Source organism: Nerophis ophidion, linkage group LG08, assembly GCF_033978795.1.
Source record: "Nerophis ophidion isolate RoL-2023_Sa linkage group LG08, RoL_Noph_v1.0, whole genome shotgun sequence".
In the NCBI taxonomy this organism is placed as follows: Eukaryota; Metazoa; Chordata; class Actinopteri; order Syngnathiformes; family Syngnathidae; genus Nerophis; species Nerophis ophidion.
In genome coordinates, this window is record NC_084618.1 from 75160538 (window position 1) to 75183315 (window position 22778).

The 22778-nt window shown below is 42.0% G+C and overlaps 1 protein-coding gene across 2 annotated transcripts in view; it reads left to right on the forward strand.

Moving 5' to 3' along the window:
• The window catches only part of LOC133558385 (adenosine kinase-like), a 409076-nt gene that overhangs the window by 333584 nt on the left and 52714 nt on the right, over positions 1-22778 (forward strand). For both annotated transcript variants that reach the window (XM_061909732.1, XM_061909733.1), the window contains exons 8-9: positions 4071-4106; positions 12473-12587. In XM_061909732.1, the coding sequence (XP_061765716.1) occupies positions 4071-4106; positions 12473-12587 (151 nt within the window). The remainder of the gene's footprint in view (positions 1-4070; positions 4107-12472; positions 12588-22778) is intronic.

The following is a 22778-nucleotide window of genomic DNA, read 5'->3' on the forward strand; positions in this document are numbered from 1 at the left end:
GTTACCGGGAGGGAATTCCAGAGTACTGGAGCCCGAAATGAAAAAGCTCTATAGCCCGCAGACTTTTTTTGGGCTTTGGGAATCACTAATAAGCCGGAGTCCTTTGAAGGCAGATTTCTTGCCGGGACATATGGTACAATACAATCGGCAAGATAGGATGGAGCTAGACCGTGTAGTATTTTATACGTAAGTAGTAAAACCTTAAAGTCACATCTTAAGTGCACAGGAAGCCAGTGCAGGTGAGCCAGTACAGGTGTAATGTGATCAAACTTTCTTGTTCTTGTCAAAAGTCTAGCAGCCGCATTTTGTACCAACTGTAATCTTTTAATGCTAGACATGGGGAGACCCGAAAATAATACGTTACAGTAATCGAGGCGAGACGTAACAAACGCATGGATAATGATCTCGGCGTCTTTAGTGGACAGAATGGAGCGAATTTTAGCGATATTACGGAGATGAAAGAAGGCCGTTTTAGTAACGCTTTTAATATCAATATATCGCCCATCCCTAATTTTAACTGACTTTTATTTTTGTTTATATTTTCATTTGTTTCTGCTTCTTATTCTTTGTGCAGTCAAGGCTCGACAGCGCCCCCGCAGCACCGGCCCTTTCATTACATGCAGTAGAGGCGAGAGTTTCAAAAAAAAAAAAAAAAGCTCATGCGATACTGACAAATTCGATTTAAAAGAAGTAAAAGGCGGAGAGGAGAAGACGACCTCTGACCTTTGCTCTTTATCAAACTGACTGTAGCGATTTATTGACTTCTTCGAAAGTGTGTGTGTGTGTGTGTGTGTGTGTGTGTGCGTATGTATGTGTGTGTGTGGCAATGGATTGACATATTACTTTTGAGACTGTCCTCCCGGGAGCACTAACCTTATTGTTCTGTGTCATTTCCTCCCCTTCTCTTTGAGCGCCACCATGTTTACCTCCCCCAAGACAGCCCCCCACCCCACCCCACCCCAAATAAGATACAATAGACAATCAATCGAAAATACATTTGACATATTTTACAAACTGTCTGCTTGAGCTGCTTGATGTTCGTGTTTTTATTTTTGATTCATTTTCGATGTATCAAAAACTATAAAAGTACTTGAAGAGCACAGGCCTCCACCCGGCCAATAGTAAAAAAAAATGTTGATTGGCAACACTAAATTGGCCCTAGTGTGTGAATGTGAGTGTGAATGTTGTCTGTCTATCTGTGTTGGCCCTGCGATGAGGTGGCGACTTGTCCAGGGTGTACCCCGCCTTCCGCCCGATTGTAGCTGAGATAGGCGCCAGCGCCCCCCGCGACCCCGAAAGGGAATAAGCAGTAGAAAATGGATGGATGGATGGATAATAATGATAATTAAATCCAGGCTGTGAACCGGATCATCCCCTAAATCAAATTATGTTTCCCATTTTTCTGAAATGTTTAACAAAATGTGCCCACAATTGTTTGAACTATCCATAGCGAATTGAAAGAAATGGAGTGAACCCTCTTCTCAGGCATCCACTCTGTTTGCCTCCGTGAGTGGAGGCGAGGGGGATAGAATACACTTTGAAGTTAAAGGCCTACTGAAATGAGATGTTCTTATTTAGACGGGGATAGCAGGTCCATTCTATGTGTCATACTTGATCATTTCGCCATATTGCCATATTTTTGCTGAGATCATTAGCCATGCGTTTGTTACGTCTCGTCTCGATTACTGTAACGTATTATTTGTCTAGCATTAAAAGATTACAGTTGGTACAAAATGCGGCTGCTAGACTTTTGACAAGAACAAGAAAGTTTGATCACATTACACCTGTACTGGCTCACCTGCACTGGCTTCCTGTGCACTTAAGATGTGACTTTAAGGTTTTACTACTTACGTATAAAATACTACACGGTCTAGCTCCATCCTATCTTGCCGATTGTATTGTACCATATGTCCCGGCAAGAAATCTGGGTTCAAAGGACTCCGGCTTATTAGTGATTCCCAAAGCCCAAAAAAAGTCTGCGGGCTATAGAGCGTTTTCCGTTCGGGCTCCAGTACTCTGGAATGCCCTCCCGGTAACAGTTCGAGATGCTACCTCAGTAGAAGCATTTAAGTCTCACCTTAAAACTCATTTGTATACTCTAGCCTTTAAATAGACCTCCTTTTTAGACCAGTTGATCTGCCGCTTCTTTTCTTTTTCTCCTCTGTCCCCCCCTCCCTTGTGGAGGGAGTCCGGTCCGATAACCATGGATGAAGTACTGGCTGTTCAGAATCGGGACCCAGGATGGACTGCTCGCCTGTGTATCGGTTGGGGACATCTCTACGCTGCTGATCCGACTCCGCTTGGGATGGTTTCCTGTGGACGGGACTCTGGCTGCTGTCTTGGACCCGCTTTGAACTGAACTCTCGCGGCTGTGTTGGAGCCACTATGGATTGAACTTTCACAGTATCATGTTAGACCCGCTCGACATCCATTGCTTTCGGTTTCCTAGGGAGGGGGGTCGCCCACATATGAGGTCCTCTCCAAGGTTCTCATAGTCATCATTGTCACTGGCGTCCCACTGGGTGTGAGTTTTCCTTGCCCTTATGTGGGTTTTTCCGAGGATGTCGTAGTCGTAGTGGTTTGTACAGTCCTTTGAGACATTTGTGATTTAGGGCTATATAAATAAACATTGATTGATTGATACTTTTAATGAATTTGCAAAAATAAACATTTCACATTGTCATTATTGTGTTTAGAATTTTGAAGAATATGTAGAAAAAAGTGGAACTGATACAGTGTCGTTGAATGACCTTGTTTGATGCCCCTTTTTTTTCTTTTTTTTCCACCAAAAAAAGCTACAGGTAAACTCTAAATGCCTGTTGGCCTTGTTGGGTCTGCTCCCCTGTGTCATGTCTGTGTGATCATGTTTTGTTTTTTGGACACTCAGTTCCTGTTTTTGCACTTCGTTTGTTTGTTACCATGACTACCCATTAGTTTTCACCTGTCCTGATGTCGCACACCTGTTTTTACTGATCATGTCAATGTTATTTAAGCCGGTCTGTTTCTGTTGTTCGTCCTGGCAACATCCACCATCTATCACCTGCTACGCACCTTGTAATGATTCATGCCAATGATTCATCATGTCCCGTTCTCATTCCGTTCCAAGTAAGCTTTTCGTTATTTATGCCATGGTGCAAGTTTTTGTTTTCACTGCCAAGTTTTTGTACCTCCTTGTGAGCACTTTTTGTTTGTTCCTGTTTTTTTTAGTTAAAATTAAATCATGTCTTTACCTTCACACCGCGTCCACTCCGATCGCTTTGCACCTCGGGAAAACAACCCTGACCCAAGTCCCAGTCCTGACGCCCTGGAGTTAAAAGAAAATTGCACAAATTAAAAAGATATGTATTTGGAAAAGGTAAAAATAAAAATTTGACAGAGATTGTATTTAAATATTACATGTTCATGGCCCTAGTGTGTGAATGTGAGTGTGAGTATTGTCTGTCTATCTGTGTTGGCCCTGCGATGAGGTGGCGACTTGTCCAGGGTGTACTCCGCCTTCCGCCCGATTGTAGCTGAGATAGGCGCCAGCGCCCCCCGTGTCCCCGAAAGGGAATAAGCGGTAGAAAATGGATGGATGGATATTACATGTTCAAAAAAATAAATTTGAAAAAATATTAAACAAGGGCTTAAGTTATTATTATTGTCAAATTAAATTCTAAATAGTGCAATTATTATTTTATAATAATTTATGGTATTTATGTGAAAACCGCACATAAAAATCAATACACTTGTCAATATACTGAAACTGACTCAGTCCTATTGGGATTACACCTCTTTCTGCATGCCTAAGGCACTTCAATAATATTTACTGAAAATATTTCCTGCTTAACATGGCCGCAGCTTGACTCTGGAACGGACAATTTATGTTCCCTTTGACGTCTACAGGGAAGGGAAATGATTCCATAGCGCTCTGACGAGCAAATGAGTCACACATTACACTCAATGACCTCGCCTCTTAGCACTATTTATACACCGTGTGATGAAATATGTTGCTATCGGGGCGATACCACCTGCATGCCTCAGGTGCTTCGCCACTTTATCATTAACTGATGTTTTTTTTTTTATTGCAGGAGGCGGCGGCGTTCGGCAAAAAGCTGGGCTTTGAGGTGAGTTAGCCTCTCCTGCTACAAACGCATCTTTCTTATTTTATTTTTTTTTTTGCTGATAATGAAGTTCTTTTTCGGACAGTGATTGATGTGCTATTATACTCTGCGGGCCTGGATGCAGTTGCCATGGCAACCTGGCAGTCGTCATGGTTTCTTTGTTCAGCGCCGTCTCTCTCCCTCACTCTTTTTCACTCTTTCTGTGTGTGTGTGTGTGTGTGTGTGTGTTATGACGCACTCTTGCCGGGTGTGCAGCCGACATCGCCTACAGATGTTATTTATTGAATTTTGAAAAGCCTCTCGGGAAGCCGACACGTCCTTTTGGAGCCTTTAGCTCATCAGGTTGCCTCCTTGTTATCCCCCTGATGCTTCACGTCTTGCCACCCTTGCATATATCATTTTTAAAACACACACCAGAGGCCCCCTAATAAGCAAATTAAAATCATTTTTAGACATCACACTCTCTTAACGTGTCAAACAATTTTATTTTATTTTTTCTCGTATCTGATCTCTCTTTCGACGTGTGAATAATTGTCATCCGGCATCGCTAACGCTGTGATCAACGTGACCGGAATAGGAATGCTCTGATGGCACTTTGGAGGAGGAAAGAGGAGGAGGAGGAGGGGGAGACGGGGGGGACAGGTGAAGGACTGATGGAGGCTCGTGGGAGTAAAAAAAACAAAAAAAAAAACAGACAACACACAAAGGGCAATAGTGTGAGGGCTTGTTCTTTGACATTTACTGCAACACTTCTAAATTGCATTATTATTGTTCTTTAGTCCCATGAAAATGTGTTATTGATCTGGAAAATTGTTCATCATTGGTGCTCTGACATCACCAGGTCAACATGTCTAATAATGCAGGAATATCCTGGACAAAGAAAGGTGTATTGTTTATATTAGCCATAATGCCATGATTGTATCACTGTTAAAGGGGAACATTATCACCAGACCTATGTAAGCGTCAATATATACCTTGATGTTGCAGAAAAAGGACCATATATTTTTTTAACCGATTTCCTAACTCTAAATTGGTGAATTTTGGCGAATTAAACACCCACTTTCCCTCCACCCACATTAATGCCAAACAAACACTTACCAATCGACGGATTTAAGCCGCTCCAGTGTCAAAAGATCCGAAAGTCCATCGTCTGCACATTTTACCGGCGATCCTACGACAGACATGGCACAGAGATGTGTGGATACCCTGCGACACTCAAAGCAGATGCATTTCCAACAATAAAGTCAACAAAATCACAAAGGGGAGTTTTGTTGATGTTATTGACTTATGTGCTAATCAGACATATTTGGTCGCGGCATGACTGCCAGCTAATCGATGCTAACATGCTATTTAGGCTAGCTGTATGTACATCTGTAGTTATATTTGCATCCAGCATTTCACTCCACCCGCAATTAATGCCAAACAAACACTTACCAATCGACGGATTTAAGTTGCTCCTGCACATTTTACCGGCGATGCTACGACAGACATGGCACAGAGATGTATGGATACCCTGCGACACTCAATCGTTGGTTAGAAGTCGATCGCCGAATAGCTTCAATAGCTATTCGCTCAATAGCTTCAGTTTCTTCTTCAATTTCGTTTTCGCTATCTGCCTCCATACTCCAACCATCCGTTTCAATACATGCTTAATCTGTTGAATCGCTTAGGCCGCTGAAATCCGAGTCTGAATCCAAGCTAATGTCGCTATATCTTGCTGTGCTATCCGCCATGTTGGCATCACTAAATGACGTCACAGGAAAATGGACAATGGATTTAAAGATATCGAAAATAAGGCACTTTAAAGCCTTTTTTCGGGATATTCCATGATGGGTAAAAAAAAATTCAAAACTTAGAAGAACAAAATAAGCCACTGGGAACTGATTTTTATTGGTTTTAACCCTTCTGAAATTGTTATAATGTTCCTCTTTAATATATTGTAGTTTTTATTTACAAAACCAAAAAACAGTGAAGTTGGCACGTTGTGTAAATGGTAAATAAAAACAGAATACAATGATTTGCAAATCCTTTTCAACTCATATTCAGTTCAATAGACTGGAAAGACAAGATATTTAATGTTCGAACTGAGTAACTTAATTTTCCTGAGCTCGGGCCCAGCAAAGCCGGCGGCGTTTCTGGGTGTTGTTGATACATGGCTTTGGCGGTCCAATGATTGTCACACACACACAGGTGAAATTTGCTTACACATTTGTAAATGGTAAATAAAAACAAAATACAATGATTTGCAAATTCTTTTCAACTCATATTCAATTGAATAGACTGCAAAGACAAGATATTTAATGTTCGAACTGAGAAACTTAATTTTTCTGAGCTCGGGCCCAGCGAAGCCGGCGGCGTTTCTGGGTGTTGTTGATACATGGCTTTGGCTTTGCATAGTATATACCTTTCAGCATTAATGGTGCTTTCACAGAAGTGTAAGTTACCCATGCCTTGGCCACCAATACACCCCCATACCATCACAGATGCTGGATTTTGAATTTTGCACCTGTAACAGTCCGGATGGTTTTTGTCCTCTTTGGTCCGGAGGACACGACGTCCACTGTTTCCAAAAACAATTTGAAATGTGGACTCGTCAGACCAGAGAATACTTTTCTACTTTGCTTCAGTCCATCTTAGATGAGTTCAGGCCCAGCGAAGCCGGCGGCATTTCTGGATGTTGTTGATAAATGACTTTCGCTTTGCATAGTAGAGTTTTAACTTGCACTTGCAGATGTAGCGACCAACTGTAAAGTTAAAGTTAAATTACCAAAGATTGTCACACACACACTAGGTATCGTGAAAATTTGTCCTCTGCATTTGACCCATCCTCTTGATCACCCCCTGGGAAGTGAGGGGAGCAGTGGGCAGCAGCGTTGCTGTGCTATCCGCCATGTTGGCATCACTAAATGGCGTCACAGAAAAATGGACAATGGATTTAAAGATATCGAAAATAAGGCACTTTAAAGCCTTTTTTCGGGATATTCCATGATGGGTAAAAAAAAATTCAAAACTTAGAAAAACAAAATAAGCCACTGGGAACTGATTTTTATTGGTTTTAACCCTTCTGAAATTGTGATAATGTTCCTCTTTAATATATTGTAGTTTTTATTTACAAAACCAAAAAAACAGTGAAGTTGGCACGTTGTGTAAATGGTAAATAAAAACAGAATACAATGATTTGCAAATCCTTTTCAACTCAAATTCAGTTCAATAGACTGGAAAGACAAGATATTTAATGTTCGAACTGAGAAAATATACTTTTCACATTGTAGAATTTTGCGGACAAAAATGTGTACATGTACATTGGTTTTATTTTTTTATTTTTAATAAATTTGCAAAAAATAAAAATAAAAACATTTCACATTGTCATTCTGGAGTATTGTCTGTAGAATTGTGAGGACAAAAAAATGTGTACATTTTATTTTGTTGTTTCTTTTCAATAAATTTGCAAAAAATAAAATACAAACTATACACATTGTCATTATGGGGTATTATGCCTAGAGCAGGGGTGCCCATTACGTCGATCGCGAGCTACCAGTCGACCGCGGGGGGTGTGTCAGTCCATCTCCAGCCAGGCTTTTAAAAAAAATAGACCTAAAAATTAGTGATCATCAATCTTCACCAAGACGTCACTTAAATGACATTCACGGTACCGGAGGGTCTTGTGAGATGACGCTGGCTGCTGCAAGATCATTATTATGAAAATATGACCGAGAGGAAGGCAAGAAACACTTTTTATTTCAACAGACTCTCGCGCCGTACCTTCCGTCAAAACTCTAAAGGCCGACTGCACATTTCCTATCTTCACAATAAAAGCCCTGCTTCATGCTGCCTGCGCTAACTAAATACAGAGTCTCGGAAAACTGGCGTGCACAAGCGATCCCTCAGAAAGCTGGCGTGCACATCACTTGTGCACGCCAGCTTTCCGAGACTCTGTATTTAGTTAGCGCAGGCAGCATGAAGCAGGGCTTTTATTGTGAAGATAGGAAATGTGCAGTCGGCCTTTAGAGTTTTGACGGAAGGGACGGCGTGAGAGTCTGCTGAAATAAAAAGTGTTTCTCGCCTTCCTCTCTGTCATTTTTTCATAATAATGAACTGGCAGCAGCCAGCGTCATCTCACAAGACCCTCGGGTGCCGTGAATGTCAATCAAGCAAGCTACGGAATTTGCCGCCAATGTTTTTCTTGTAAAGTGTATGGAAGCTGGATGAATTAGATGCCAAAAACCAACCACTTTCATGTGGTATTGTACAGAAAGGACAACTTTTTTTCTCCTCCATTTGAAAATGTGGGCGTTATCATCATTACTGTCTGATTCCAATCAATGCAAGTCATCAGAATCAGGTAATACACCAACTTATATTCTTGTCTTTGTGAAAGAAAGACATCTATATGTGTTACACATGCTTGTATTATCATTAAACACATTTAACTTGTTTACAAAAATGTCTCTTTCATAAATAAATAAATATAAATGATATATATAAATGAGGTAGATGCCCTCGAGTTGGTCAATTGAAAAGTAGCTCGCCTGCAGAAAAAGTGTGGGCACCCCTGATCTAGAGGAACAATATGTGTTTATTCCATTTCGGAGTTAGTCTTTAACAAAATGGAAACATGTTGCCACTGCAGACTAAAATAAAGATCCTTTTTGAAAATTCACCCTGCTGAGGAATATGTTCAAATGACTCAACTCACCAGAAACTACAAGTGTTTGGGTGTAGACGACAACAATGTATCCCGCTTGGTCGACACCAAAGGTTTATATTTTGTAGTTCTTACCACAACAGTGGTACATTAGAAGCATTTAGGTCTCACCTTAAAACTCATTTGTATACTCTAGCCTTTAAATAGACTCCCTTTTTAGACCAGTTGATCTGCCGTTTCTTTTCTTTTTCTCCTATGTCCCACTCTCCCTTGTGGAGGGGGTCTGGTCCGATCCGATCCGGTGGCCATGTACTGCTCGCCTGTGTATCGGCTGGGGACATCTCTGCGCTGCTGATCCGCCTCCGCTTGGGATGGTTTCCTGCTGGCTCCGCTGTGAACGGGACTCTCGCTGCTGTGTTGGATCCGCTTTGGACTGGACTCTCGCGACTGTGTTGGATCCATTATGGATTGAACTTTCACAGTATCATGTTAGACCCGCTCGACATCCATTGCTTTCCTCCTCTCCAAGGTTCTCATAGTCATCATTGTCACCGACGTCCCACTGGGTGTGAGTTTTCCTTGCCCTTATGTGGGCCTACAGAGGATGTCTTAGTGGTTTGTGCAGCCCTTTGAGACACCAGTGATTTAGGGCTATATAAGTAAACATTGATTGATTGATTGAACAAAACAAAATGTGGGAAAAGTGAAACAATGTAAATACTTTCCAAATGTGCTTTTTTTTTCCCCACCAAAAAAAAAAAGCTACAGGTGGACTTTAAATGCCTGTTGGCCTTGTTTGGTGTGCGCCCCCGGAGCCTCACAGCACCTTAAACCTGAGTGGAGCACCTTTTTTTATGTCGGCGAACATAAAACCCAAGGGCGACAATGTGCTGGAGCCTGGTGTGGTTTTGCACTCAGTGTCTGGAGGAGTGCTTGTGGTTCTATCCACAGTCACGGTGACAAATTGCCCCCCCCCCCCCCCCCCACACCCCACACCCCCCTTGCTCCTAGCAGCGTGGCTCGCTAACAGCCTCTGCATTAACCTCACCATTAGCACTTACTTAGAGTGTTACACCCATTTTTTTTTTCCCCCCCCCTCAGCCCCGGTTCTCAGCGGACCTCTCAGGGCTGATTAAAGCACATTTGGAAAGCGTTTAGAGGTGTAAAAAGCTCATTGAGTTAGTTCTGCGGCGTCTATCTTGTTTGATTACTCGCCTTGACCGCGATATTTGCTCTTGATTCCAGTGCAACCTCAATCGCGGGTTGCTCACCCCGCCGCCGGGCGGCCCGTAGCAGCGCCGTACGTCGTGATGAGTTAATAATAAAGCGGCACCGACAGCCGCGTCTGATCAAAGGCGAGCACTCCGGAGAGTTGGCCGGGCAATCTTCACGCACTTATTTCCACCCCACTTAGGGAACGCGACATGGCCCATCATTTTCCTCCCAGGGAAGCGTCGTGGAGCCTCTTATCGATCTGCTTGCATCCCCCCGGCTTGCTTATATTCATCCATGATCCCGCACCCCTGGTGCAGGTAGGACCTTCTCCTTTCTCTGCAACAGGCCACATTTTAAGTTCGAAAATGTCAGAGTTGGCCGAAGGAGCCATGACTATGGAAGAAGAGCGGGAAATGGATGACAAAGTTCAATCAATCAATCAATGTTTATTTATATAGCCCCAAATCACAAATGTCTCAAAGGACTGCACAAATCATTACGACTACAACATCCTCGGAAGAACCCACAAAAGGGCAAGGAAAACTCACACCCAGTGGGCAGGGAGAATTCACATCCAGTGGGACGCCAGTGACAATGCTGACTATGAGAAACCTTGGAGAGGACCTCAGATGTGGGCAACCCCCCCCCCTCTAGGGGACCGAAAGCAATGGATGTCGAGCGGGTGTAACATGATACTGTGAAAGTTCAATCCATAGTGGCTCCAACACAGCCGCGAGAGTTCAGTTCAAAGCGGATCCAAGACAGCAGCGAGAGTCCCGTCCACAGGAAACCATCTCAAGCGGAGGCGGATCAGCAGCGTAGACATGTCCCCAACCGATACAGGCGAGCGGTCCATCCTGGGTCTCGACTCTGGACAGCCAGTACTTCATCCATGGTCATCGGACCGGACCCCCTCCACAAGGGAGGGGGGGACATAGGAGAAAGAAAAGAAGCAGCAGATCAACTGGTCTAAAAAGGAGGTCTATTTAAAGGCTAGAGTATACAGATGAGTTTTAAGGTGAGACTTAAATGCTTCTACTGAGGTAGCATCTCGAACTGTTACCAGGAGGGCATTCCAGAGTACTGGAGCCCGAACGGAAAACGCTCTATAGCCCGCAGACTTTTTTTGGGCTCTAGGAATCACTAATAAGCCGGAGTCTTTTGAACGCAGATTTCTTGCCGGGACATACGGTACAATACAATCGACAAGATAGGCTGGAGCTAGACCGTGTAGTATTTTATACGTAAGTAGTAAAACCTTAAAGTCACATCTTAAGTGCACAGGAAGCCAGTGCAGGTGAGCCAGTACAGGCGTAATGTGATCAAACTTTCTTGTTCTTGTCAAAAGTCTAGCAGCCGCATTTTGTACCAACTGTAATCTTTTAATGCTAGACATAGGGAGACCCGAAAATAATATGTTACAGTAATCGAGACGAGACGTAACAAACGCATGGATAATGATCTCGGCGTCTTTAGTGGACAAAATGGAGCGAATTTTAGCGATATTACGGAGATGAAAGAAGGCCGTTTTAGTAACGCTTTTAATGTGTGACTCAAAGGAGAGAGTTGGGTCGAAGATAATACCCAGATTTTTTACAGAGTCACCTTGTTTTATTATTTGGTTGTCAAATGTTAAAGTTGTATTATTAAATAGAGTTCGGTGTCTAGCAGGACCGATAATCAGCATTTCCGTTTTTTGGGCGTTAAGTTGCAGAAAGTTAGCGGACATCCATTGTTTAATTTCATTAAGACACGCTTCCAACTGACTACAGTCCGGCGTGTTGGTCAGCTTTAGGGGCATGTAGAGTTGGGTGTCATCAGCATAACAGTGAAAGCTAATACCGTATTTGCGTATGACGTCACCCAGCGGCAGCATGTAGATGCTGAAGAGTACAGGGCCAAGGACCGAACCCTGGGGAACTCCACACAACCCTGGGGAACTCCACACAAGTTATCAGTACAGAGAAAGCAGAAGAAGCCAAGATAAAGGTCATGCATCCCAATCTTGGAGCTAGACCGGGAGGTTCAGATTTTCTGAGAAAACGACTTCAGAAAGGGCTAAAGTATTTTGATTCTGGCGATTATTACGACATGGCCAAGGCCAAAATGAAGAATAAACACTTGCCATCAGCCCCAACGGAGAAGGCTCAGATCACAGGTGGTCACATCCCGACACCTCAGGACCTGCCTCAGAGAAAGACCTCTATTGCGACAAGCAAACTGGCTGAGAGATATGAGTGTTTTTGTAGCTTTATTATAGCTCGGTATAGCTCGTTTGGTAGAGCGGCCGTGCCAGCAACTTGATGGTTCCAGGTTCGTTTCCCGCTTTGGCCATCCTAGTCACTGCCGTTGTGTCCTTGGGCAAGACACTTTACCCACCTGCTCCCAGTGCCACCCACACTGGTTTAAATGGAACTTCGATATTGGGTTTCACTATGTAAAGCGCTTTGAGTCGCTAGAGAAAAGCGCTATATAAATATAATTCACTAAATTCACTATATATTTGCAGACGGACGACATCGGCGAGATCGCGAGGAAGACCCAAGACCTGCACAAGGAGAACCCGACCAGGCCCAGGATGGTGGTGTTCACCCAGGGCAAGGACGACACTGTCGCAACCACCGGTAGGCCGTTTTATTTTCTCATTTGAAACTGCCAAGCTGATTTCCAGGCAAACTTGGGAGTAGAGCTGGTCGATATCTCGATATTTTGAGGTCATGTCACGATAGATACAGTGGGGGCAAAAAAGTATTTAGTCAGCCACCGATTGTGCAAGTTCTCCCACTTAAAATGATGACAGAGGTCTGTAATTTTCATCATAGGTACACTTCAACTGTGAGAGACAGAATGTAGGAATTTTAAAAACTTTATTTGTAAATTATGGTGGAAAATAAGTATTTGGTCAACCATTCAAAGCTCTCACTTTTGGCTCAAAATCTCACGATACATGGCCCCATTCATTCTTTCCTTAACACGGATCAATCGTCCTGTCCCCTTAGCAGAAAAACAGCCCCAAAGCATGATGTTCCCACCCCCATGCTTCACAGTAGGTATGGTGTTCTTGGGATGCAACTCAGTATTCTTCTTCCTCCAAACACGACTGTTATTACTGACAGACAGGTGTCGCGTTTTGACTGCAGCCAGGAACCTAAGAAAAACCCTCGTCTCCACGGCAACATCTCGGTCGCGTTCACTCTTTTGCCGCTTTTCCACTGACGCAGGGGTAGGCAACCCAGAACGATGAAAGAGCCATTTTGGAGCCAAATAACAACGCTGTCAAGCGCCTTTCATATAAAAATTGCGGGCCGCACTAAGATTAAACTTTCATATTAAGGTAGGGGCCGCAAAATAACGTCTCACGGGCCGCGTGTCTGAGACCCCTGATGTAAAAAAAACAGCTTGGGCCTTAAAAGGATTTATTCAGACTTAAGGTGTGTGTGAATGGGTGAATGTGGAAATAGTGTCAAAGGGCTTTGAGTACCTTGAAGGTAGAAAAGCGCTATACAAGTATAACCCATTTACCATTAACTCAGTTGGTAGCGGTATCGTTTTAAGGCAAGGGTCCCCAAACTATGGCCCGCGGGCCAGATACGGCCTGCCAGCGTCCAAAATCCGGCTCGCGGGTAGTACCCAGTAAAAAAATATATATATATATGTTTTTTATTGTTTTTTGTTTTTATCTGTTCTTTTTTACCAATCCTACAATTTATTTTCTACCGCTTGTTACTTGGTCTCCTAGGCAGATAAGGCACACCAGAATACAAAATCCAGGCCGCGGGTAGTACCAAGTATAAAAAAAAACATATATATATATATATATATAGACAGTATATTTTTTTATATTTTTTTAATCTTTCCTTTTTGCCCATCCATCAATTTATTTTCTACCGCTTGTTACTGGGTCTCCTAGGCAGATACGGCACACCAGAATACAAAATCCAGGCCGCGGGTAGTACCAAGTAAAAAAAAATATATATATATATATATATATATATATATACAGTATATATATTTTTTCTATCTTTCCTTTTTGCCCATCCATTAATTTATTTTCTACCGCTTGTTACTGGGTCTCCTAGGCAGATACGGCACACCAGAATACAAAATCCAGGCCGCGGGTAGTACCAAGTAAAAAAAAAAAATATATATATATATATATATATATATATATATATATATATATATATATATATATATATATATACAGTATATATATTTTTTTTATCTTTCCTTTTTGCCCATCCATTAATTTATTTTCTACCGCTTGTTACTGGGTCTCCTAGGCAGATAAGGCCCGCCAGCGTCCAAAATCTGTTCCCGGGTGTAACCCCCGACTAGGGAAAAAAAAAATGGTATTCATAAAAAAAATGTAATCTGTCCTTTTTCGCCCATCCTTCTATCCATTTTCTACCACTTGTTACTGGGTCTCCTAGGCAGATACGGCCCGCTAGCGTCCAAAATTCAGCCCGCGAATTCGGCCGAACTCGTCGTGTTTGGAAGAAGAAGAATACTGAGTTGCATCCCAAGAACACCAAACCTACTGTGAAGCATGGGGGTGGGAACATCATGCTTTGGGGCTGTTTGTCTGCTAAGGGGACAGGACGATTGATCCGTGTTAAGGAAAGAATGAATGGGGCCATGTATCGTGAGATTTTGAGCCAAAACCTCCTTCCATCAGTGAGAGCTTTGAATGGTTGACCAAATACTTATTTTCCACCATAATTTACAAATAAATTCTTTAAAATTCCTACAATGTGAATTCCTGGATTTTCTTTTCACATTCTGTCTCTCACAGTTGAAGTGTACCTATGATGAAAATTACAGACCTCTGTCATCATTTTAAGTGGGAGAACTTGCACAATCGGTGGCTGACTAAATACTTTTTTGCCCCACTCTATATATATATATATATATATATATATATATATTAACACATATATATATATATATATATAGCGGTCAATTTTTTTAACCCAATACGGCCCCCGGGTCAAAAAGTTTGGGGACCCCTGTTTGAAGGGTACTAGGTTTGAAAATGCCCTAAAAGATGCTCTCAACCTCCATGAAGCGAACACAAAAAAAAAAGCGATCGCTCCTCCCGCCGGTTATTAATCAAAACAGTCACCTCGAACAATGCAAATACAAAAAAAAAATAAAAAATCCAGGAAAAACGATGGCTCAACATTTTCGGCTGGCTTTTTATGGATCAAATTCCAAAGATTCTTTTTCAAGAGTGGACAAACAGGCGGGGGAACCTCGCCTCGCTTTCCTCCGTCTTCACTTCCAATTTGTCCTCGTGCTAGTTTTATTTTCGCTCGAGACATGCCATCGCCTCTTCAGACATGTGGAGCCTTCACTTGAAAGCACGTATCTGGAGAGCAGCACAATGCGGCCTCGAATAGACGGCAGAACGCTGACAAGAAGAGCCAAATGCTATCAGGCCGTTTGCTTTGAAGTAGTGAACCTCCAGTATTGACACCAGATGTCAAAAAAAAAAAAACTAGAGCTCTGCATTCAGTCCTAAAAGACGTGTAGTTGGAAAATGGGGGCAGGCATTGATTTGTGGAGTACTTCTAAAATGATTTTGGACACGCTCCAGGATGCACAACTCCTACATGCTTCCCCCTGAACCTCATTTTAGCAGAAAGGTGCGGCTAATCGGAGGTCTTCCGTTGACATAGGTGCTCGCTCCAAATGGCGTTTTTTTTTAGAGGTGTGGTGCACACTGCAAAAAAGTCAGTGTTCAAAAACAAAAAAAAAATTCAAGCTGCAAGCAGCGATGGACGGGACCGCTTTGGCGGTAGAAGATGGATGGACGGTTTATTGCACAGAGAAAAAGTTGTATACACATGTGTTATACATCAGTCTCATAGTAATAACAGTTGTAAAGTGGCTTGGGCATTTTATAAGGACGCCTAGCATAGCATAGCTCGGTTGGTAGCGTGGCCGTGTCAGCAACTTGAGGGTTGCAGGTTCGATTCCCGCTTGTGCCATCCTGGTTACTGCCGTTGTGTCCTTGGGCAAGACACTTTACCCACCTGCTCCCAGTGCCACCCACACTGGTTTAAATGGAACTTAGATATTGGGTGTCACTATGTAAAGCGCTTTGAGTCACTTGAGAAAAGCGCTATATAAATAAAAATTCACTTCACTTCACTGGTGCCGCCAGTTTGAGACTGTAAGGCATTGTGAATGTAATGCAGTTGTTGTATTAAAATGGGAGTAGCAAACTTCCTGTTGATTTTAGTTGAGGGCGGTCAGTGTATGAAATATAGGTCTCAGTGAGACCCATATTGAGGTTTTTGTTTCATGTGTGTACGACAGTCCTACATTGAGTTGGGAGCAGTTTTGTCTGAGCAGCAAGCCGCCATTTTGTGACAGCAGTACCCACAACAGCACTAGTTTCGGTTCTTTGCGGGCTCATTAAAATTCTTTCATCAAATTTTAATCAGAAGGGTTCAATCTCCGTTCTGTGCTTATTTAAAGCTGAAATGACAAACGGCCTCAGAGGATATCATGTTTGAATAAAAGCAACATTTTTTAGCCAACTTTTGTATTGAAGTGGGAATAGCAAACTTCCTGTTGATTTTAGCTTGGGGGTGTCAGTGGATGAAATGTAGGTCTAACTGAGACCTACGTAGTGGTTTTTGTTTCATGTTTCTCCGACATTCCTACTGGAAGTTACCGACAGTTTTGTCTGTGTTTTCTCCCTAGGGGGTGCTAGAGCGCAATTTTGAGTTTTGGGGTTTGGTTTTTTGATTAGATTGCAATTCTCGCCGGTCCTGATGTGTGTGTCAAATATGGTGAGTTTTGAAGCATATGAAGGGGGTCAAATTACAGCTCAAAGAGGCGGCAGAATAATAATAAAGAATAATAATAAAACCTTTGGAATTCAATAGGGTCCTCTGTCCCAAAGGGACATCGGTCCCTAAAAATACAAAAGTTAGGGGCATTTTACGTCACACTATCCAAATTGTTCCTAACACTCTGAAAGTTAATACACAACAGTTGCTGGTGTGCTTAATGAAAAAAAATCTACTCGTTAACAAAATATTAAAAACACACAAAGACGGACACAACGGACTGAAAAAGTTGCGTACCGTGAGTTCTTTTCATGCAAGGATAAAACATGCTTCCTGTTCAGGTGTTCCCGAAGCGATGTAGTACTTCCGTGCCACACGAGGCCCATGCTGCACATTTTGCAGGAAACTGTCTTCTTTGCAGTGTTTAAAGTGAAGTATTGCCACACTTTTGACGACTTAGGTCGCACACTTTTCTCCAATGCAGATGTTTCTGCGCCGAACTATCGGTACTGTTTTCCGCCATTTTTCCAATGTTTCCAAGCAAATGAGACTGCGTGGTCACGTGAGCTGCACATGACACATCATTGGCTGGCTCACTGCCACCTCATGAGACGTCGGCGCTGTTTTTGTACTGTTTTTGTACTTATTTTAAAAAGTGCAGATGGCCTTAAAACGCCACAACAGTCAGGCACCATATGTAAGCACCCAAAATAAAGGATATCAGACGGTTGTGTTTACGATATACAGGCAAACGACAACTTTAAAACCTACCGGCTTAGCTACGGCACCTGGCAGCCATCTTGGTATAGACGATCACAGCCCCTCCCCTACGAATGTTGGTGCGTGCGCAACAGCAGCAGACGGTAGGGGGAAAAAGAAAAAAAATTGTCTCCCTCAATGTGTCGGCGCACGGCGGCCATCTTTGAAATGGTTTTCAGCGCAGCGGTTCTTTAAAGGCTGATAAAATAAAAAACCTAGCAGTGATTAAAACTATTTCATCAACTTTTAATCAGAAGGGTTCAATCTCTGTTCTGTTCTTATTTGAAGCCGAAACGACAAACGGCCTCAGAGGAGATCATGTTTGAAAAAAAGCGACATTGTTTTGCCAACTTTTGTATTGGAGTGGGAATAGCAAACTTCCTGTTGATTTTAGCCGGGGGGGTGTCAATGGATGAAATATAGGTCTAACTGAGACCTACGTAGTGGATTTTGTTTCATGTTGCTACGACGTTCCTACTGGAAGTTACAGACAGTTTTGTCTGTGTTTTCTTCCTAGGGGGGGCGCTAAAGCGCAATTTTGAGTTTTGGGTTTTGGTTTTTCGATTGGATCGCAATTTTGGCCAGTCCTGATGTGTGTGTGTGTCAAATTTGGTGAGTTTTGAAGCATGTTAAGGGAGTCAAATTACAGCTCAAAGAGGGGGCGGTATAATAAAGAGTAATAATAAAACCTTAGCAATTCAATAGGGACCGATGTCACTAAAAATAAAGAAAAAAGAAAAAAAGAGCCTCAGCGTAAGCGCATTGCATACATCCAACAAATCGACGACTAAATTAATCGCCAACTATCTTATAATCTGTTTTATATACATATATATATATATATATATATATATATATATATATATACCAAATCTTTTTTTAATTGTAATTTGGAAGATTTCATCTGAATGTGCATGAACTATTTCTGTTCAAAATTGTTTGAAATATCACATGATGGGCAGCACGGTGGCAGAGGGGTTAGTGCATGTGCCTCAAAATACGAAGGTCCTGAGTAGTCCTGGGTTCAATACCGGGGTCGGGACCTTTCTGTGTGGAGTTTGCATGTTCTCCCCGTGACTGCGTGGGCTTCCTCCCACCTCCAAAGACATGCACCTGGGGATAGGTTGATTGGCAACACTAAATGTGAATTACATTTATATAGCGCTTTTCTCTAGTGACTCAAAGCGCTTTACATAGTGAAACCCGATATCTAAGTTACATTTAAACCAGTGTGGGTGGCACTGGGAGCAGGTGGGTAAAGTGTCTTGCCCAAGGACACAACGGCAGTGACTAGGATGGCGGAAGCGGGAATCGAACCTGCAACCCTCAAGTTGCTGACACGGTCGCTCTACCAACCGAGCTATACGGTCCCTAGTGTGTGAATGTGAGTGTGAATGTTGTCTGTCTATCTGTGTTGGCCTTGCGATGAGGTGGCGACTTGTCCAGGGTGTACCCCGCCTCACGCCCGAATGCAGCTGAGATAGGCTCCAGCGACCCCCAAAAAGGGACAATCGGTAGAAAATGGATGGATGTCACATGTTAAATGTTTAAATATTAACAGTCAGTTTGCTGTACTGTGCTACTACACAAGTATGTATGTTCTACACTGCAAAAAACTGAAATCTAAGTAAGATTAAATATCTCAAATAAGGATGATATTTGCTTATTTTCTGTCCGATAAGATAATTCTTCTCACTAAGCAGATTTGATGTCAGTTTTTTATTTGTTTTAAGGGTTTTGGTCCTAAATGGTCTCAGTAAGATATTACAGCTTGTTGCTGAGATTTTAGTGAAGTGAATTATATTTATATAGCGCTTTTCTCTAGTGACTCAAAGCGCTTTACATAGTGAAACCCAATATATATATATATATTTTTATTTTTTAATTTTTTTTTGTCCTGTCCAGCTTCTCAGGCAAATCATATAGTTGATGTAGATGCCCATATCGGCTGTTCAGATTTACTTTACAAAAGAGAAGTGTAAGATACTTCTCTTGTTGTCTTATTTGAATGTGACTTTATTAAATGTATTTATATTATCATTTGGTACAGCCGGGCCGGAGCAGGAGAGGATAGAAAGAAAAAAAAAGGAAGACAGAGGGGGAAATTGTGGGGATAAGAGGGGGATTAGACAGGGAGACAAAAACAACAACAACAACAATAGAACAACACCAGCACATACATAATATGTACAAATATGATCGTAAAAGTGATAGCAAATAAGCAGTTAGTGAAATAAATAATATAGTAATGACAATGAGCATTTTTACACTAAAACTGGAGTAATACAAATAGAAAAAGCGCTATTGATCATGAACAAAACCAATACATTACCTCTATTATCAACAATAAAGTTGTTCAAATGCAACGATACGTATACATAATGACTAGATAGTACTTTATTTATTCCGTCAGGAGAGTTCCTTAAGGAAAATTACAATTTTCAGCACAATCCCATTCAAGATCAGACAAACATTACAGGGAGACAGAACAGGATCGCTGACGGGTCTGCCGGCTTCCAGCGCCCCTTACAAAAAAAGATGACATACAGGTAAACATGGGGGGGGGAGAGGGGGGGAGAAAAGAATAGAAGATTAAAATAAGATTAAAAAAAATCGGTCTTAGCCTGAGCCCTGTAGTGGGGGTGCAGACTGAGGCCAAGGGAAAAAAAACAAAACAACAACTCATAGCCATAGTACACATCCCTCATACATGTGTGTAAGAGGGAAACAGCAAACATCAAAGAACACAGAGCTAGAAAGATAATAAAAAATAAATAAAAGAAAAAAAAGGAAAAAAGAAGAAGGAATACCGAAAGATGAAAGGGAAGAGAGAGAGGCAACCTATATTAATCTTGTAGATTGTTATAGTAACAAAGCCTTGTGTTACCCAGTAAAAGTGAAACCCAATATCTAAGTTACATTTAAACCAGTGTGGGTGGCAGGTGGGTAAAGTGTCTTGCCCAAGGACACAACGGCAGTGACGAGGATGGCGGAAGCGGGAATCGAACCTGCAACCCTCAAGTTGCTGGCACGGCCACTCTAACCAACCGAGCTATGCCGCCCCATGAGCTATATTGAGTAAAACATGCTTGAAACTTGAAAGCCGTGTCATCAACACAAGTATAAAACGACTTTTTTAAAGTAATCATTTCTTACTTCAAGCATGAAAAAAAAAAAATCATGAGCGCATATCATTATGTCAAGATAATGGCACTAGCATCTACTTACGTAATCATTATTATTATTATTATTATTTATTTACTAGCATTTACGGCATGGCACAGTTGGGAGAGTGGCTGTGCCAGCAACCTGAGGGTTCTCGGTTCGATCCCCACCTTCTATCACCCTCGTCACGTCCGTTGTGTCCTTGGGCAAGACACTTCACCCTTGCTCCTGATGGGTCCTGGAGCAAGTGTGAATATGTGTGTGAATGGGTGAATGTGGAACTAGTGTGAAAGTGCTTTGAGTTCCTTTAAAAAAAAAGGTAGAGAAGCTCTATTTAAGTATAACCCAGCTACCATTTAATTTAAGAACATTTTTCAACATATTGAGCAAAAAGGTAAAAAAAAAAATTCTACCACGAAAAGTGTTATTAGTGAGAATATACTTATCTGAAGGTATTTTGGGGTTCATTAAGGTGAGCTAATTTTACTGGTTTTGGAAAGTTTTGACAAGCCGAATTTTCTCGTTCTATTGGCAGATAATTTTGATTACTTCAAATAAAATGTATTTTTTTTCCTTGTATTTGAACACTGACTTTTCGCTGTCATGATCCGCTACCCGGATCATAGACTCTTCGGGATTTTGAGTTTGTTTGTGCACTTCCTGGTTTGTTCTGTCTCCATGGTTTTATATTAGTTCCACCTGCTACTTTTTTCCTGACGCGCACCTGTTGGTAATTTCGTTCTGTATTTAAGCCTGCCTTTTCCGTTCACTCGTCCTCTCCTCGTAGTTTTGTGTTACATACAGTTTGTGTTTCACAATTGACGACTCGGCTTTCTATTTCTGGTTTCGCTAGTTTTCCGTGCTTGGCCGTTTGTGTTTCCTAACTCCCATGCTAGTGCTTTGTTTTGCCTTTTGTGCCAAGTGCAAGTTGTTTCTGTTCTTAGTCTGTTTTTAGTTTTAATAAACCAGTATTTCTTACCTTTACGCTGTGTCCACGCCCGATCTGCACCCTCAAAGAGCGCCACCGGCACCACGATGCCAGCCAAGCGTCACAATCGCAGTCCATTTGGCTGTCGTCTGTTTTAATTATGACACATATTTGTGTCAAAGTCATGATTTTTTTATTTCATGCTTGAAATAAGAAGTTCTTACTTTTAAAAAAAAAGTAGTTTTATACTTGTGAGTGTTGATGACACAGATTTGCAACAGTTGATATTCTAGTTTCAAGCATGCTTTACTCAATATAGCTCATAAAATCTCAGCAACACGCAGTAATGTCTTACTGAGATCATTTAGGACCAAAACCCTTGAAACAAGTAAAACACAAACATAAAATCTGCTTAGTGAGAATAATGATCTTATCAGACTGAAAATAAGCAAATATCTGTCAGGTTTGTCCCTGACAGTTTGGTCTGTGTCTTAGTTTTTCCTCTGCATTTGTCTTTGTTTCCTGTCTTTAGTTCCTGTCAGCACTCTTTATTTTGGTTCTGTTTCCTGTTTGTCTCCCTGAGTGCTGTGTCCCCTCAGCTGTGGCTGATTGGTGCCTGGCCACACCTGGCGTCAATCAGCCAGCCACTATTTGAACCTGTTTTGTCCTCCAGTCAGATGCTGGATTATTGTCTTGTCGCTTGTAGCTTTGTCTACTTCTCATGCCATAGTTCCGTCGTGTCACAGTAAGTGTTTTTGTTCTTAGACAAGTTTGTTATCCGCCTGGTGCGCGCCTTTTGTTGGTACCCTTTTGGTTTGTTCTTGTTTTAGTGTTTAATTAAATCATGTTTACCTGCACAATTCCTGTTGCCTTCTCTGCATCTTGGGGTTCGTCACCAACTCAATTTTTGTTCTTAGACAAGTTTGTTATCCGCCTCGTGCGCGCCTTTTGTTGGTACCCTTTTGGTTTGTTCTTGTTTTAGTGTTTAATTAAATCATGTTTACCTGCACAATTCCTGTCGCCTTCTCTGCATCTTGGGGTTCGTCACCAACTCAACCTGAGAATATCGCCCTTATTTGAGATTTTTGATCTTACTTAGATTTCAGATTTTGCAGTGCAGGTGACGACGCCATCATTTCATACACCCCCCACCCCCAGGA